General features: G+C 38.8%; 1 protein-coding gene across 1 annotated transcript in view; it reads left to right on the top strand.

The window, feature by feature from the left end:
* Positions 1-282: 282 nt before the first annotated feature.
* Positions 283-17546, top strand: part of SPTLC1 (serine palmitoyltransferase long chain base subunit 1) — a 30482-nt gene continuing 13218 nt past the window's right edge. The window contains exons 1-6 of the mRNA XM_027653122.1: positions 283-367; positions 2567-2674; positions 7889-7983; positions 11439-11532; positions 11980-12052; positions 16542-16674. Of these exons, the coding sequence (XP_027508923.1) occupies positions 299-367; positions 2567-2674; positions 7889-7983; positions 11439-11532; positions 11980-12052; positions 16542-16674 (572 nt within the window). The 5' untranslated portion in view covers positions 283-298. The remainder of the gene's footprint in view (positions 368-2566; positions 2675-7888; positions 7984-11438; positions 11533-11979; positions 12053-16541; positions 16675-17546) is intronic.

A 17546-nucleotide genomic window follows, 5' to 3' on the forward strand; every position in this document is an offset into this window, starting at 1 on the left:
AGGGGGTGGAGTCACCGCCCCTGGAGGTGTTTAAGATGGATGCCCTGGATGTGGCATCAGTGCCAGGGTCTGGGAACCGCGGCGGGGTTGGATCAACTGATGATGTCGGAGGTCTTTCCCAGCCCGGCCGATCCCCCGATTCCGCGATTCCACGATTCTAATCCCCTCCCTCCCGTGAGGAGCCGCCCCGCGCCCTCCCCGCAGGCCCCGCCGGGGGCAGCAGGGGGCGCTGCCGCCGCCGCCGCGCCGGTCCCGCCCCTGGCGCGCGGGGGCGGTGGCGGAAGCGGCGGGCGCGGCCATGGCGGCGGCGGCGGCGGCGGCGGGTCAGCAGTGGGTGCTCGTGGAGATGGTGCAGGCCTTCTACGAGGTGCGGGCCCGGCGGGGCGGCGTGGGGGCGGCCTGGGGCTCAGGGGGCGGGCAGGTGTCGCCGGCGCTGGAGCGCCGCGCTGGGCGGAGTGGGGGGCACTGGGTCTGGGGTCGCGGGCGAGGGCGCTGCGCGCGTTGCGGGCGGGCGTGTGGGCACCGCGCTTGTGTGCTGGAAAGACAGACGCACGTCCCGTTTCTCCGCGTTTATAAATTCGTTTCAAATTAGCCCGTCGGACCGGTTTTTCACGTGAAAATTTCACATGAAAGTTACTTTTCAGCCTCGGAAAAGTCAGCCTGATGCAGACACTTAATTTTATGAAGCATCGCTCTGTGTATAGATTTCAACGTATAGATTTGCATGCAGATATAGTTTGGACATTTGCACATAGGTATAGTTTGGACAATTTCCCTGGGACGAGCTGGTAGCGTTTGACAACATACTGCGTTATTTATTTTGACTGAATTACTCTTCTTGCTGAAGTGATCCTGCTGACCTCATTGTGGTCAACCTGCTTTAACTCCATCAGAATGATTTTGGGTACAAGTCTGCTCATAGTGTCTGCCGTGTTCCTAATTCAAATACGCCGAGGGAAACAGCGATTAGTCAATCCAGTGTGAGCAAAAAGTGGGACAAGAGGAAGTGAACACAGCTTTGAAACTGTTCTGTATAATACAGTACTTGTGTTTCTAAAATGAAAGAGATTTAAACTGTCATTCTTTGGACTAAATGATCTCCTGTTTGGACTAAGGTTATAAAGCAACATTTAAGGCATATACCAGAGCATTAAAGCGTTCAGGTTCACGGTGTTTCTCTGAGTATGAGGTCAGGGTTTGTAACTTAACAAGTGATGTTCACAAAGCAAGAAACAGCGTTTAAGTGCTTAGGCTTGAGTTCCTTCCTGAGGAGTGATCAGCAGTGTTTGTTAGTACCCAGGCTTTGTTTAGTGATAATAAAAAGGATGTCCTGGTGATAGGCAGTGTTCTTGTATCCCTTCCTTTGGCTAAGGGTGAGAATTTATGCAAGGATTTGCAGTCCAAACATAGAAGTGCTTAGCTAATGAAGCAGGTAGCATGCTCTAGTGCACTGAATTCAGGATAATTGTAGGCACTGAAAAGCACAGGGACCTCTGTGTTAGTGTACTATGTGTTCTTTAGATACACAGGTTTAACCTACATATTCTTAATGTTTGGTAAACTGAAAAGTACTGTGCAAAAGATAGATTTGTTGTTTTCAGTTTGGTATGCCTTAGGACTCCTTAGTGGTTTTAAAAACTTGTGTTCAGTTTCCTTTAATTTCTGGATGGGTGGTATGTTCCACTTATTTTGCTGGCAGGTCAGATCCCACCAGAAAATGTTGATCTGTGGGATCTCTTCCCCTGACTTGAAGTGAGAGTGTGTTCATTTCTGTGCACTTTGAGTCTTTTAAAAACTGTAGACAGGAACCTTTCTGAAATTGAACGACTAAACTCATCATTAATACTAAGTGTCGTGTGCTGATGCTGTAACTCCACGTCTGATTTAAACTAACTGTACCATCAGAGGAAACTGACTTTCCTCCCTCCAAACACCCAAAGAGGCTAAATTTAACTGGGATCAACTCTGTTTTCTGGTTTGCTTTACGTATTCCCAAACATTATGTCCACACAAGAGAGTAAATGACACAAGGATGAATCAAAGTGCCTGTGAAACTGACAGAAGTTGGCTATAAGGTTAGGCTTAGCTTTCTTGGTAAATAATAGTAGCTGTCCCTGCTGGTGGACTCTAGGTTAAAAGAATAGAGGGTTGAAGTGACTGTGTATAGATGACACAGACCCTCAGGCTCTTGGGATACTTCTGCTTGTTTTGAAATATTCTGCCTTCACAGGTACTTACTGGTGCAACCTGTGTGACTTAACTGCCTTTACCCTCAATATTCAAATTATGTGGATGTGTGGAACTGAAATCCATCAGTTTAGTGTGTGCTTTGTTTATGAAGGGCAGACTAAATCCATTCAAACCCAAGTTAACAGCTATGAGTAGTAGCTGCAGCGCAATCCACTTTCATGTAGCTACAATTTTTACTGCTTTAGAAACACATATGAGCTGATGATGAGCCTTGGGTTGTTTTCTGAGTGTACTAGTAGGGACAAAACTGTTGCGTTGTGTCACACTGCTTCAAATAGAATTCTGTGTAGACTTGTTCTTGTGCTTTTGTTTTCAGGCCCCTGCTTACCATCTCATTTTAGAAGGAATTCTAATTCTATGGATAATCAGACTTCTATTCTCCAAGACATATAAGCTTCAAGAGCGATCTGATCTAACACTTAAGGTATGGTGGGAAAACATTTTTCCTTAGAGAAACTGTTTATAGCTGTTGATACATTTGGCTGCATTACAAGTGATGCTGCTTTTTTAGAGTTTCAAAGGGTGAGCTTACTTTGGACTCAGAAACTGCTTATTGCTTAAAGGCTTCAGTTTGTGCTTTTAAAGTAGCACTGTTTGAGAGTCTGAGGAATGAAAACAGAGCTGATGTGACAGTGACTGCTAACCTATGAAGAGCTGGCATTAGCTCTAACCAGTGGATGGCTTTATTTTAAAAATGGAAGCTTTGCAAAATGAACTGTAAGACCGTAGAGGGTAGGAAAATGATCAGTCTGTATATATGGCATCTGTGAGTAATAACCCTGAGAGTTTACAGTGGATTCCTCAAAACTTTGTAGTGTAGCAGCAACTTTCTTCTTTTGCAGTGTAGTTGTCTCAAAAAAAGAATACAGAGGAGGAATGAACACAAAGGGAACTCCTGTGCCGTGAAACATTTGAGTGTTCAGGTCATCTAGGAAGATGTACTGCGGCTTTAAACTAGCCTCTAATTGTCCATCCAGAAACTAATGTGGTTCATTTAGTAGAGTTTCCCTCCATCAGATGGTTTCAATCTCTGGTATTTTGAAGGATAATTTTTTTTTCTTTTAAAGATCCGTTCTGTTTCAGTAGATCCGTTCTCTTTTCCCTTCCTCAGTGGGAAAAGGCTCTTTGTGACTCTTGCATAATTGGTGACCTGAAAAAGCTGAAACCTATATTTTCCTTACAAAGTAAGGATTTCACTCAGGTATCTCTCTGTGTATCTTGGATGTTATCATCCAGTTTCATGCTGTCATATTCATTCGTGACCAACCATTTTGCTGAAATTGAGGTATTTAAGAAAGTGCTCAGAGAAATCTCTAATAGTGGTATGTGGGGATGAAGTGGTGTGTGTCATTTTAAGTAGGGACAACAAGCAGTTGGGAGATTGCACATGTAGCTGGTCTGCTGCAGCTCAGTGGAAGCAAGGGTTTGGAAGGGGATCAGGAGAGGGAAAAATATTTGGAAATTGTTTTATGCTTAAATAACCCTACTTTTGCAGGATGACACTATTAAAGTTCACTGAGAGGACAGCAGTTAACAGGCTTTCTGAAAAACAGAAGCATGCAAATACATTATTGCTGTGATTCTTCTGATGAGATTTATACAAAATTTACTTAGGTTGAAGGGTGAAAAGGAATGTGAATACTAGCAAAAAGCCAAAATGATTGAAAATTGAATTGTATACAGGCTAGATATGTTGATTAACGTTGGAAGGTACAGAAGAAAAAAGTTGCAGAATGCTGTGAGCTGTGTTGCATCAGAGGGTTTGACTTGAGGTGTTAAAGACACCTCTAACTTTTTGTTACCTTTGTCTTGATGGCAAAACAACGTCATGGGTGAATGCTCTTTGATTTGATTGTTTGTTCAGGCTGCCTAACCATGAAGGAGATGCAAGTTAGTCTAGCTGGCTTTACCATTGACTTCCAAAGATGGAAGCAGTTTTTTCCATAGGAAGAACTGTATTTGAAAGGGAATGTCTTGTCTACGGATATGTTTGTTGAAAGTAAGCATGAAAGCAACAGTGAAGTGAGAATGTGAATATATCTTCTACATATCTACACAGCTGGAGCAGTTAAGCAAACTGATACATCAGAGGCATGGAGTGGTTCCATTTCTTTTTCTCCCATGTACGTAATTGCTGTGAAAAGAGGTCATTTATTTTGTGTAGGGGAATAGCTGTGGAGAACATGCAGAGATATGCCTCCTCCTTAGTCTTCACTAAAAATCCACAGATAATTGACACCAGTCTGTGTGTTGTGGGTTAACCCCAGTTGGCAGCTGAGCACTGCACAGCTGCTCACACGGGAAAAGAAGAGTAAAAGCAAGAAAACTTGTGAGTAAATGTAAAATTATTTAATTAACAAAGGAAAAGTGGAAGAAGAAAGAAATAAGACAAGTGACGTGAAGGCAATCATGCAACACTTCCCATGGATGCACCAGTACCGGCCAGTTCCCAAGGAAAAGGTGGCTAACTTCCCTAAAACTCCTCTCTTTTACTTCTGCGTGATGTCATATGGTATGAAATATATGTTTGGTTAGTTCAGGTTGTCTGCCTGATTGTGCCCCCTCCCAATCTCTTGAGGGTGTCCTCCAGTCTATTCACTGTGGGGACAGAGTGAGAAACAGAAGGTGTAGCACTTTTTAAAGACTGTTCAGCAAGTGCTACAACTTTAGTGTGTTACCAGCATTGTTTTGGTCGCAGGTGTAAACCACGTGTGTTTTACAAACATATGAGCTGCTACTGAGAAAATCACCACCATCACAGCCAGACCCAGTATGGTCTGTTTCAATACAGTGCAGGATCCCACACAGCCAGACTTCTGTGTGTGTGTTGATCTGCATATGCCAGCTGTTCACCAAGGACACTGCTCATTTGCCTTCTGGCTTGTTCGAGTTTGAGTCATGCTGTGGTGCCCAGAGTTCACCACACAAGAAAGCCACTGGAGGAGATAGGCCAGCTCAGGTGGTAGAGCTTACACTGCCTTTATGCCAACTACTCGTGTAATGGTACTTGGAGTTTCTCTGTGAATTATTGTTGGGGTTGCTGCCAGAGCAGAACTGGCTCTGTGTAATAAATATTAATGCAGAAAACCACTACTGCACAGCCATCCTAATGTGATGTGTTATACCAGTCTGTCCTGGGGACCTGGAATGGTATATTGTGCAACGTAGTGCACTTAAGAGTCACACTTGTAAAACAGTGAAGAAATCCACCATGGAGGTGGCTTCTGGGTTCAGTCAAACGTGTAGCAAGAGTACGATGAAATCCAGTGCAGAAATCAGCTTTCAACTGATTGACTGTCATCCTCTGGTGACAGTGTTTGTAGGTATTCCTACTGGTTCTCTTTCAAAATAAGGAGATCTCAAAGCATAGACTAAAAAGGTGGAGCACTTCTCTGATAGTGTAAATTCCTTACAGTTTGGCATTTTGAGAAGCATAAAGAAATCTATGACCAGACAGGGTGCTAGACATAGATTCTTATGGGCTTTTCACACAAAGTGAAATCTGTAGAAAGTGTCGAGGTGACAGTGAGCTGGAGCAGGCTGTGGGAGTTTGCATGGTATCATTTAACCATACATTAAAGGAAGGTGCCCTACAGATTTACATGTATTTTACTCTGTAGTAGATGATACTGAGCTTTTCTCTCAAAATCTCTGAAATTCTACTGGGAGTCACATCTCGCTATTTGTAAATGGGGTGAAGAGTTGTTTTCTTCAGTTTTAGTATTTCTACTGCAGTAGTAGCATGGAAGGTGTTTTATTTAGGTGGTATTAGTCTGGAGGCTGGAAAGTTCCTGTTAGAGGCAAATGTTTAATGCAAGATTGAGAAATATGTAGGCCACAAGAGCTCTGTCTTGCAGGAAAAGCATTCACAGACTAACCAGATGTTGTTCTGCAGGGGAGAGCAGATGTTCTTGTAAAGGTTTTCAGTAGTTTTGAACCAAGACTCCCTATGTAGGTAAATTTTCTCTTGTATAGGAGCATAATTTGAAAGCGAGAAATTTCTAACTAGCATAACCATTATTTGTGTTATGTCATGATGATACATGGGTCTATAAATACTGTGAAATTGAAGACCTGTTATTTGAGGATCAGTAAATAAAAATATTATTAATCTTTGGATATTAACACAGGTGTGTGTGTGACATTCTTTCAGAACATTAGTGCTAGCTGAGAACTATCTTCATGAACAAAATTGCTACCTCTTCTTAAGAACCTGGGTCACAAAGCAACTTTTTAATAATTTGTGTTGAACCTGTTTATGCCTAAGTATTTCTCTTACCCAGGGTATCTGGCAATTAAAAAGTAAAACCTACAACCAACAAAATACAACTACCTAAAGCCATTTGGTGTGTGTGGGCAACCCTGTGTATTTAATAAGTGTATTTAAAGTGTTTTTATGTATATGCATAAATGTATGCAAGATTCTATTTCGTGTAGGATTAGGCATTAGAGAGCCAGAAAGTCCAGAGTCCAAGGGATAATCAGGCTGGAAAAGTCATACCCAGGGGATCACAGCAGGGCACCAACATTGCTGCGGCCACACTCCTTCTAATCTGAGACACTCATGGGGACTTCAGTCTCAGCACCAATTACAGTTTGGGTTAGGGTTCAGAGAGCCAGAAACTAATTGTTAAATGTAGTTTTCTTTCCTCTTTTTTTTTTTTTTTTGTGTATCTTTATTTGATTTTATACAGCTTTGAAAAATGTATTTGTGAAAAAAAAATTAAAAAGGAAAAAAAATTGCTGTGGTGTTTTTAAAAATCGATTGTAGAATTTATGTTTTGGTATTGAAATAAGCAGCTTTAAATAAGCAGCCTTTTTGAAACAGAGAAATACAAATTGATTTTAGTCATGCCCTTCAAAGTTAATGTGTTTACAATATGTTGTCAGGTTCTGGTTGCTGTACTAGTGAGTAATACTCTGTGAAAGTTCTGCTTTTGTCGTATTAATGATGATTTTGGTGCTTTGCCTGAGTGGTGGCTATTTTATGGGGAACAAGTGCACTTGTTCTGCTGGTTCACTGTATGTCCTTTGGAATCATATAACTGATTTAGACTATTTCCAAATAGCCTAAAACACTTTGAAAACTAATGTGCACTCAGTATTCCTCCATGGCTAGGTGAGGGGGGATATGTGGTTTAGTAGTTGTTGTTGTTGTTATCTTTTCTTGTCACTTTTTTGTCAGCATTTGTCAGTTTTTCTCTAGTGTATCCTGCTCACATTTTGTTACTTTGCTAAGTATTTTAATGCCACTGTTGTTGAAACAGCACTGTTGAGGACTTGAGAATGTAAAGTGAGGCAACTTATATTCAATTTTTATGTAATTTGTATTCAATTACATAAACTATAGAGGAGGATTTTCATAATTAACAGATTGTAATTAGTTAAAATTTGTCAGGGACACCAAATTAGTATCTCATCTCTTTGTTATCATGTAAGATCTTTAATGCACAGGCACAACTGGTCTGTTTCTTTACATCTAACATCCTGAGATTATATCAATTCTAAGTGTCTCAGAAAAGTGACATGGACTAACATATGTGATTTCTAATACAATTGTTATCAACTGTTTATTAGTGCATAATGTATTTTTTAGTGGAATCCCCTTTTTCAACAGTATTTCTATTCTCCTGATCAGGAAAAAGAAGAATTGATTGAAGAATGGCAACCAGAGCCTCTTGTACCTCCTGTACCAAAAGATCACCCAGCTCTCAATTACAACATTGTTTCAGGGTAAATGTAACCAAAATACATTCTGTATTTTTATTTCAACTCAAATACTTGATGTCCATATTTTTAAGTGTATTACTTACTAAGCATCTCCATATCCTTAAAACCTTTCATAAATTAATTGCATTTTTAGAGAACATGTCACTGAAAAGATGGTCTTGGTTTTGCAACATTGTGGAGATTATATCACTAAGAAAATCTTTCTTACTTTTAAATTTTATCATTAATTTTTTTTTTCAATATTGGGGTCTGTATTGTTTGGTAGTAATTAGTTTCATTTTTTCTGGATATGTGGACTTAGACCTCCAAAAGTGGTTGCCATCTTCTCATGTCATCCCAAATCACTTCAGAAGAAACTGATTTGGTATCTAGCCACTTGGCACTTCTTGAAAAATTGCTCCTCTTTGGACAATCAGAATTGGAGATGCTGCATTGTAAAGCTGTTTTGTGAGGAATTTATGGCTCAGCATTACTTTCTTGTGTGTTACATGGCTTTTAAAATGTGTGCTGACATAGGAGAGAGTCACAGTTATTTCAGAAATTGCTCTGACATTTCCTCTTACAAGTTTCAGATTTGTGTGTCAGTAACTTTTACTGGATAAGCACTCATAATATCCTTCCAGAGATACTAATAATTTGAAATAATTTAGTGACAGAGCACAATTATTTGCTGTCATAGTGAGCTTCATTTTGATGGTTCTGCCACCACAGAGAAGTCTGCCATAAAGGGCTCTCTCTTGTAATCAACTGTGCTGTGACCAATCCTTCTGTTATTGTTCAAAATTTTGAAACAAGCAGTACTGTGGAGTTAAAGGGAGTGTTGGATGTTTAAAAAACCCTGAACAAATGTATCTTCTGGAATGATTCAGAGAATGTTTGAATTCTTTAGAACTTTCCAGTGCTAACAGCTAGGAAATATATTGTGACAGAATGTTAATGTCTTCTGGCTGTTAAACTTAATAGTGGCTGTGGGGAAAGCTTGACATTTGTTTTATAATATTTTTCACTACCAGCTAACTGCTTTCCCACAAGCTGCTCAACAGCAATGAGACTGTAACTTTGAGTATGAGCTTATCCCATGTTTCAGAATTAATACAGAAAGAAAAGTTGTCTGCATCCTGATTTCAGCTCAAGAGCATTTCCCTTTTTTAACTGGTATTTTAGGGGTCCCTATTTGTGCTATTGAGGTAGTCTTTCCGTGATGTCCATGTCTTAATGTCTGTGAGTAGTGAGTTATAGAATTCCTAATCATAAGCTGGTTGTTTTGGAAGGGACCTTTAAAGATCATGTCATCAGAACCTCCTTGCCACGGGCAGGGACACCTTCCACTAAACCAGGTTGCTCATCCGCTCCAGGAGTGGGGCATCCACAGCTTTTCTGGCCAACCCGTTCCAGTGCCTCACCACCCTCACTAATCTTGAGTAATATTACATATTTACAGTAATATGTGGATAGGGCCTATAAAAGCTCATAACCACTCTGGAAAAAAACTAAATATTTCAAAAATTTTGACCCCGTTTTTGTGGGGGCGGCATACTTCCTCCTCTCTCAGTATGCAGAGCAGTCTGTGCCCTGTGATAATAATGCTCCTTTCTGCCCAACACTTACATAATCCCAGTAAGGTTGCCAAATGATGAGCAAAGCCAAAGATGCAGAGACTTGTCCAAACTGAAAAAGTAATCTGTCTGGAATCAGTGGTGAAGAAGGTACCCATGACGGGTCGGTCACGGTCCAGAAATTAGTTACTTCTTGTGGGAGACTTTCTGTGAACTAATCTATGCAAGATAGCTTAGTTGTACAAGATCTCATTCAGAAAATGTAAATCTATTTCCTAAGACAGTAAACCTGCAAAATTTTCGTGCTGATTCTTGTTCTGCTTTAAAATAAGTCACATCATTAGTGCCTTCTTAACTTTATTGTCTTCTGCGACTGGTTTTTCAATACATGCAACACGTAAGCGAGGGGTCCAAGAACAGTTGGCATGCTTTCAGTCCTTAAAAGACAGTTTCTGAAGGATTTGCTTGCAAGTTCTTTGAATATAGCTTGAAATTGTATTTTTATTTACAGTTTCAGCTAGATCACTCCATATCTCATAGCTGTTGTCCCTAGCCATAACTAATGAATTGTGTTACAGTAGGAAAAGGGAGTTACATGAAAAGATAAAGAAATTAAGTGTTTCAGTATCTTTGTTTCGCAAAGATGTTGTTTTTGACATTGCAAAGCAGGTTTTAGGATGCCGTCAGCATCCATGTTTTGGTTATAACTATTCACTGAAATAAACTTTTCCGTTAGTGTTTTCTGGCTGATCATAGGTGTTCCTTTAGAAGTTCGGGTAAAATTCTGATAGCAAAGTGTGACCCTGTTTTCATGAGGGCTGCAGCTTTGTAAGGGCCAAGCTGTTGGTGAATATTAGTGTGTTTGTTAGGCTCGAGAGGTGGAGCTGTGAGGCAAATTGTTGTAAATTTACCAGATTTGATAGTATGTTGGGAATATATTGGATCTCGTGTTAGTGCCAAAACACATGGGTACAGGTCTGCTCTTGTGGGTATCTGTGAACCTAACTAGTTGTTTCACTTGCTAGGACGTCCAGACCTTGGTACAGCTCCTTGATCAGCTAGACAGGTGAACAGATCCAGGTGTATTCTCAGTGGCAGTCAGTTCCCCAAGACATTTTCCTGCACATTTCTATGATGCTACTGCTGTGCAGAATATGCACTGCAGTAATGCAGGACAGCTCCTTTGTGGGGACGGGGTCAGCATTCAGAAGATGCTCAGAACGTGCACGGTGTTAGTAGAAAGCTTTCCAAATCTGTTCTGTAAGCTTTTACCATTGCTTGGTTGAAGCAACTGGTGTGCTTAATTTTTTTCGAAGTGAACAGATATAAACCAAAATCATGGCGGTTTTTTGAAGTTCAAGCAGTTCAGTGTTTTTGTTAATTTGCAGCGAATAGCTTGAACTTACAGGTTTATTTGCTTTGCATACCAAATGTACCCATTGAAATATTGTGAGCCACCAGACTTGGAGCAGCTATGCACGTGCATTTGGCATTTGAGCAGCCCTGCTTAATTTTGATTGAGAAAATTACTCAGTGCTAGTTTGTACTATTCCTTCTTGCAAATAGATATTACTGTGCTTTTAAAGAAGAAGCTTTATTTGTCTCCTCAGGATTCATCTTTCTATGAATTAAATTTTCGACAAGGAATTACTAATTATGTCAGGAACATAGTAGCAGTTTATTAAATTACAGGAATAGTGGTTTTGCTGAGTACAGTAGGATATTTGTGACTTTACACTGAACTTAAATATTGATTGGCAGCTGCAAGGGAAGAAGTGGAAAGAGAACCTTGAAAAATCTGTGTGCCTTCTATTGTTGAAAAACAAAACTCTGTACTGTTTGACTTTTTATGAAAATGGCAACTGTTCATTCATAACAGCAGACCTGTAATTTTTTTTTCAGTCCTCCCACCCATATAATCACTGTTAATGGGAAGGAATGTATAAACTTTGCATCATTTAACTTTCTTGGACTTTTGGATAATGAAAAGGTTAAGGTGAGTTCTTCCTATTATTGTATTTGTGTGATTATTCCTCTTCTAGTTTATCTGTTATCTTGGCAATAACTTCAGAAAACATGAACTTCTAAAGCAGCAAGGAAGGTTATAAACCTTGTAATTTTGTGCTGTTTAAGTTTGTATTTTTTGCTGAAGTTTAATCCTGGTGTACTGCTGCATGCTAGCTGATTATCAGGTTAGATTAGTATTTAATGTCCTTTTGTAATAGAATAAAATTAATGATGCTTAAACACTTGTCTAAAGTAGCTTTGATGTGAAATTAATTCATAGAAATCAGTACATTATTATCCTTTATGTAAAGCAGGTCATGCTATGTCATACAAAAACCACTGTACACAACAGTGGTGTAAAACTGACAGTGTGAAGCATAAAGGAGAGTTAGAAAGTTAATGCAGGAATATTTCATGTAATTCTTTCCTGTTAAAGAGTGCAGCCCAGGCGTCTCTGAAGAAATACGGTGTTGGCACTTGTGGACCTAGAGGATTCTATGGTACTTTTGGTGAGTAACTTTCTTTGATCTGCATTTAAGGGTCAGACTAGTTTGGTAAGTCAGCCAAAACAGTCCTGTATATAAGCAAAAAGTTATTTCTGCTGCTTTGAGAAACAGTTATCCTCTAACACACATTTTACTGTAATTGTTGAGGATTGGTAGCGTTTATTGTTCCTAGCTTTGTTTCTTATTATTTTATCTTTTTTCCTACTCTTTCTGATGCTGGTCTTGGAGGAGAATTGCAAATGGTATGATCTGTTTTGGTTCTGGTCACGTAGTAGAAAGAAAAAATAAACCTATTAGAATTGATAATGCATGGTGTATGTAAGCGTAAGTAAAAGTGTAAATTAAAGTTTCTAAGTAGACCACAAGAGGGCAGTCTGATTTCTGTGATAAAGATTGCTAGTTACGTTTATCTAATGCTGCAATTGAAGTTTTTCATTACTGATAACTTTAGTGTTGTAATTGAGAGATTTTATGACATGGCAGGTGTTACTAAAGTAGGGTGTTTTTTAATTCTTTTTAAGGAGTAGGAAGTTGTTAAATATCAGGCTCTGGAAATAATTCTTTACAGGCATTCGTATTTTGCATGTAAACCAAAGAGTAATATATGAATAGGTGCAGTTGCAGGCTGAAACCATCAACTCATCTTGTGAACTTTCCAATCTCTTCTCAGAGGCAATGGAATTCAAAGTGTGTCTGAGTACTCAAACTGTTTCAGAGTTAGCTTCCTGTAGCCTTGACTCAAATTCAAGACTAACTTTTCTTGGTTACTCAAGGTAGTCCTTTAGTTGATCAACCCGGTGCTGTACCTAATTTGATTTGATTTCTGTATTTCAGAACAGCTCTGAGTCTTTGGTATCAATCTTACAGATTGTTCATTAACCTAGAACCGTGGTTCTTTTCTGAGGAACGTGCTGGTAGCCCAATGATTAGTAGAGAGAGAACTTTTAGGAAACTAGATTACCTCACCGATGGTAGTTTAGCAGTGGCCTGTTCAAATTCACACAGGCTTTCCATTCCTCCCTGCCCCTGAAAAAAAACAGACCACTGAAATGCTCAACAAAACTTGTGGACCAATGCCTCCCACCTTTTGAGTCCAAGCTGATTTTAAATTTTGTGAAGTCTTTTGCTTTGTTTCTTTCTAGTAATTGTTTGAAACACACTGATTAAAAGTCGACTTTCTCTGGTAAGAGAGATTCTTTGGCTTGTTTCCTACCCTCTTTGGAAATCTAATCCTCAGACGCAAACTGGATAGCTTTTGCTATTCATTGGCTTATGAAATTTTGGGTAAGGGCTTCATTTCACAAAGCAGGGGCTCTGACCTGTATGACATCACTAGAGAAGTGATGTTATACTGACCTCCTTGAGATAACTTTTACAGATAAAGGAATGGAGACTTGATTTTAAACAGAAGACAAACTCCTGATGTACTTGTTCAGTGCCAAACTGTCTTCCCATTTTCATCTGTCGTGAAACATTTGAGTATTGCAGGATTATGAATCTCTGAGAAGAAGCACTTGCATCTTGCATCATTAATGTTGTATGCCTTAAACTTTTTACTCAATTTTTTGTGTGCTGTGACTTTGGTAAATAAGTCTTTTTCTGTGCAGAACTACACACAATTTCCTCCTACTTAACTATGTAGAATTTAATTGATAATTGTCAATTGTTATTGCTCAGGCTCCTCCCCTCTTAGGTGCTGATATGTTCTATCAATATTAGAGATCTCTTTATTTGAAACGTAGATATCATGGTATAATTTATTTTGAATGGAGACTTGATTCTTCATATCTATGCTAGTTTGAAGATATATATTTAGTGAGTCCCTATTATGACATTTTTAGTTTGTGTTGTATCCCTGAGAAATGTATCCATGCCTTCATCCTATAATGATCTCGAAATACTTGTATATTCACACAATGAATACTGAATACTTGTGTGTGTTTTCTCCATAGTGACAGGTGAAGGGTGTATCACTTGTTTGGTGGGGGTTTTTTTAGGCTATTGTTGGTTGCCTGTCAACCACAAGATTGGTACTACTTAGAAGATTAGGTCTACCTATTGGATAAAACATATAAAAGATAATGTAAGATTCGGTCTCACTTCTGCTTTTGACTTGCCTGTGAGCACATGGTAGGCACTAAACTGGTACTTCTTAGCAGTTATTAACAATATTAACTGTATTAAGGTTTCATAATTTGTAAGCTGTCACAGTCTTATCTCTGTACTTTAGGTGGTGTTTGCAGTTTTCAGTCAAGCTAGGCTAATCCAAGTGATGTAACCAGACTAAAGCAAAACATTGCAATAAAAGTAAGAGAGTCAGATAGTATTCTGTTTTTATCATGGTGAAATCTTAATTAATAGTGCCTTAACACTTTCCAATCTCACACAAATCATTCATTCCCTTATGTAATGATGCACCAGTTGTGTGTCATTTTGAACTTAACTGTTCTTACCCTTGGCAGAATTCATGTCGGCTTGTAAACCTTCTTTCTGTGACACAAATGTGAATGTATTTGTTAGATGTTATGTCTGACAATATTTCTTTTGCCCACTGTTTCTACCTAGATGTTGCTTAGTTAGTGGTGCTTGTTGCCCAGTGAGAAGGATGCAAGTTCTGAATTTGAACTGTGATGGTTGTTATCTTTTTCAGTTTTTTAGTTAAATTATGTAAGTATTCTTTTGCACTCCAACAAAACATTTTTCCCCCTTAGATATCAGTAGCTGACCACTCAAAAGCAGTAGTTCAGTCCTTGTTTCCCTTAATTTGTTATTCTGTACTGACAGAGCTTGAAGAAACATTTTTGGCTGAATGTTGTTTATATTGCATGTTTTAAGTGCCATGTGGCCAGTCTGGTTTTTTTATTTTTTGGTTATTACCCATCTTTCTTGGGCTTTTTGTTCAATAACTGAATCAAAGGTCATCTCTCATGTTTTGAGACCTCACTGAAGATTGTTCCATTGATCCTGAAGTCCATGTAACAGTGAAGAAAAAGACACAACAATTCTGATAAAGGACTACTTGAAATCTCAGTCAGAAAGTATATGAGCTAAATCCAATCAGTATCCTTCCTTCCAAAGGCTTTTTAGAAGAAAGGCTATTTTGATTTTCTCTAAATGTTTGGTACATCTCATGCAGCTGGATCAAAGTGATAGGGTGCAGAAGAAAACTTCCAAATAATGAGTGATTAAGCTGCTTTCATTTAAAACCAGTGGGAAAAACAAATAAAATAATTCCTTTCCATTCCATTCTTTGATGCTCAGGTGAACATTAGGGAAGGATTGTTGGAGATTTATAGTTTGCAGGCTATGGGTAAAATTACTCTCGACTGTGGTTGGGAAGCTGTTGTTTGAAGAAACACCTTTTGCTTTTATTTGCATAAATATATAAATGAGATGGATGTGTCCTCTTCGGGAAAGGTTATGCTAGATATGTTTACTGTGGCAAAGTTGAGATTTTTACGATATCTTTTCTTTCTACACCCTTGCTATTGGTGTCTGGCTGGAAAGAGCAACATTGACATAACCATGCCCCATAGACTCTTGAAGGAATCCATACATAACTGATGTTGCCTGACTAGATTTTAGTTTCAGTGAACTGTCAATAATTGCAGAAAGGTAACATTGGGCCAGTAGGGATCTTTCAAGTCACACAGTAACTTTTTATTTCCAGTTGATAAAAGGCATAATTCTCTTGACTATTGGTAGCAGAAGCAGGTAATGGCAAGAGAGTTAGACAGCAGAAATAACAGTTTGTCTGATACAGGTTATTTTGCTTAGGCAGAATACTTAATGCTGTGGTTACCTTTCTGCAGCAACAATTCACTCACCAGGTGGTATTTATATACCACATTTATATACCCTTTTTCATATTTGATTTCTAACATGGGTCACTTTGACCAAATAGGTTTAGGAAATGCTTGTGTGTATAATTGCGTCACTTTATCTTAAGGGTAAGTAATCTCTAGCTTGGAGATGTGACCTTTTCAGTGGACTGAAGTGTGTTCAGGAGGTGGTTTGTGATTTGCAGTCTGGCAAGAAGAGTTTTCTGTTACAGTGATAGCTGTACTTGTGTAGTGGAAGCATCAGCTTGGAAGACAGTCTGCCAACAGGACCTTGTTAATTGCTATAAAGTACATAATTTTTGTGTGATTGTAGTAACTGTGCTCTCTAGTCACAGTCCAGGAACTCTACATAATTTACTTGTGGTCTAATCACAAGAAGATTTTAATTACCATTGCATAAGAACATCAGAGAAACGTGTTGCATAAATATTTTCAGATCTGTCAAAGCTTGTGATTAATATCAGGTTACTTGTCAGTTTAACTGAGGATGGATTGGTTGCAACTGGGTTTTGGGAAGTTACTTATTTTAATACTCTTCCTACAAATAAAAGTTGTGTTTCCTTCAATTAGATAATTGATAAAAAGCAATGGTAGTCTTTCTGACGTAAAAACAAGTTAACTATCTAAGATCTTTTCAATTTTTCTCTCAGATGTGCACTTAGAATTAGAAGAACGGCTTGCAAAATTCATGAGGACTGAGGAAGCTATTATATACTCGTATGGATTTGCAACAATTGCCAGTGCTATTCCTGCATATTCAAAGAGAGGGGACATTGTGTTTGTGTAAGTGTTGTTTTCTACTTGGGGAATTCCAGATTAAGGAATTTTCCTTTCAATTTTTCACGATTGCTAATCATAATAAGTTGCACATTTAGAAATATTGCTTGTTTTGATCAGGTATATCAAGCTCAAATATATTTTCTTTGCTAAATACTTGAAATCAGCTACTGCTTTGATCATGAACGTGCAGACCTGGGCACTCAGCTGAAGAAAAAGCAAAATAACATGTGCATTCAAGATCTAATATAATTCTAATACTTAATTTTCTTCTTAATAAACTGTACAGTCATACTGCTGTTCTCCTGTTTACTGCTGGCTTTTCACGTTTTTTTCCAGGACAGTTGTTCCCCTCGTGCCTGTTTGCAGTGGATTTAGTTGGATAACTGTTGGTACATGTTAAAATAACACAAAGAGAGCTATGCAGGGTCAAATAAAGGATTCAGCAAGCCCAGTATGTATCTGATCCCTGAGACCAGTCAGTGATAATTTATCTGGGGAAGAGTGAAAAGCCAGGGAAAAAAATGTAACAGTACTCAACTTTCTGGGCAAAAGAAGAGGGCTTAGATTTAGTTAAGAGTTAATGGATTTTCCTTAAGCTTTCTGATTCTTTTAGTACTTAGATCTTTAATATCCACAATATTTCTATGACATGCAATTTCATAGTTCTAACTTGACCGTTTTATGAAGAATATGAAGAAATACCTATTTTGAATATAATACGTACTAATTTCAATTGATGCATTTGATTTTTAGGCAGGGAATTGATGTGTTTTCTCCATGGGATTAGCGAGAGAGTGGCTGTGTGGGGCTTACCTGCCTGTTGTGGTTAAGCCACAGCACACTGATACTTTTGTATTTGTCTGCCAAAAAGTCTT

This window comes from Corapipo altera, unplaced genomic scaffold (assembly GCF_003945725.1).
Source record: "Corapipo altera isolate COAL_440 unplaced genomic scaffold, ASM394572v1 61305, whole genome shotgun sequence".
In the NCBI taxonomy this organism is placed as follows: Eukaryota; Metazoa; Chordata; class Aves; order Passeriformes; family Pipridae; genus Corapipo; species Corapipo altera.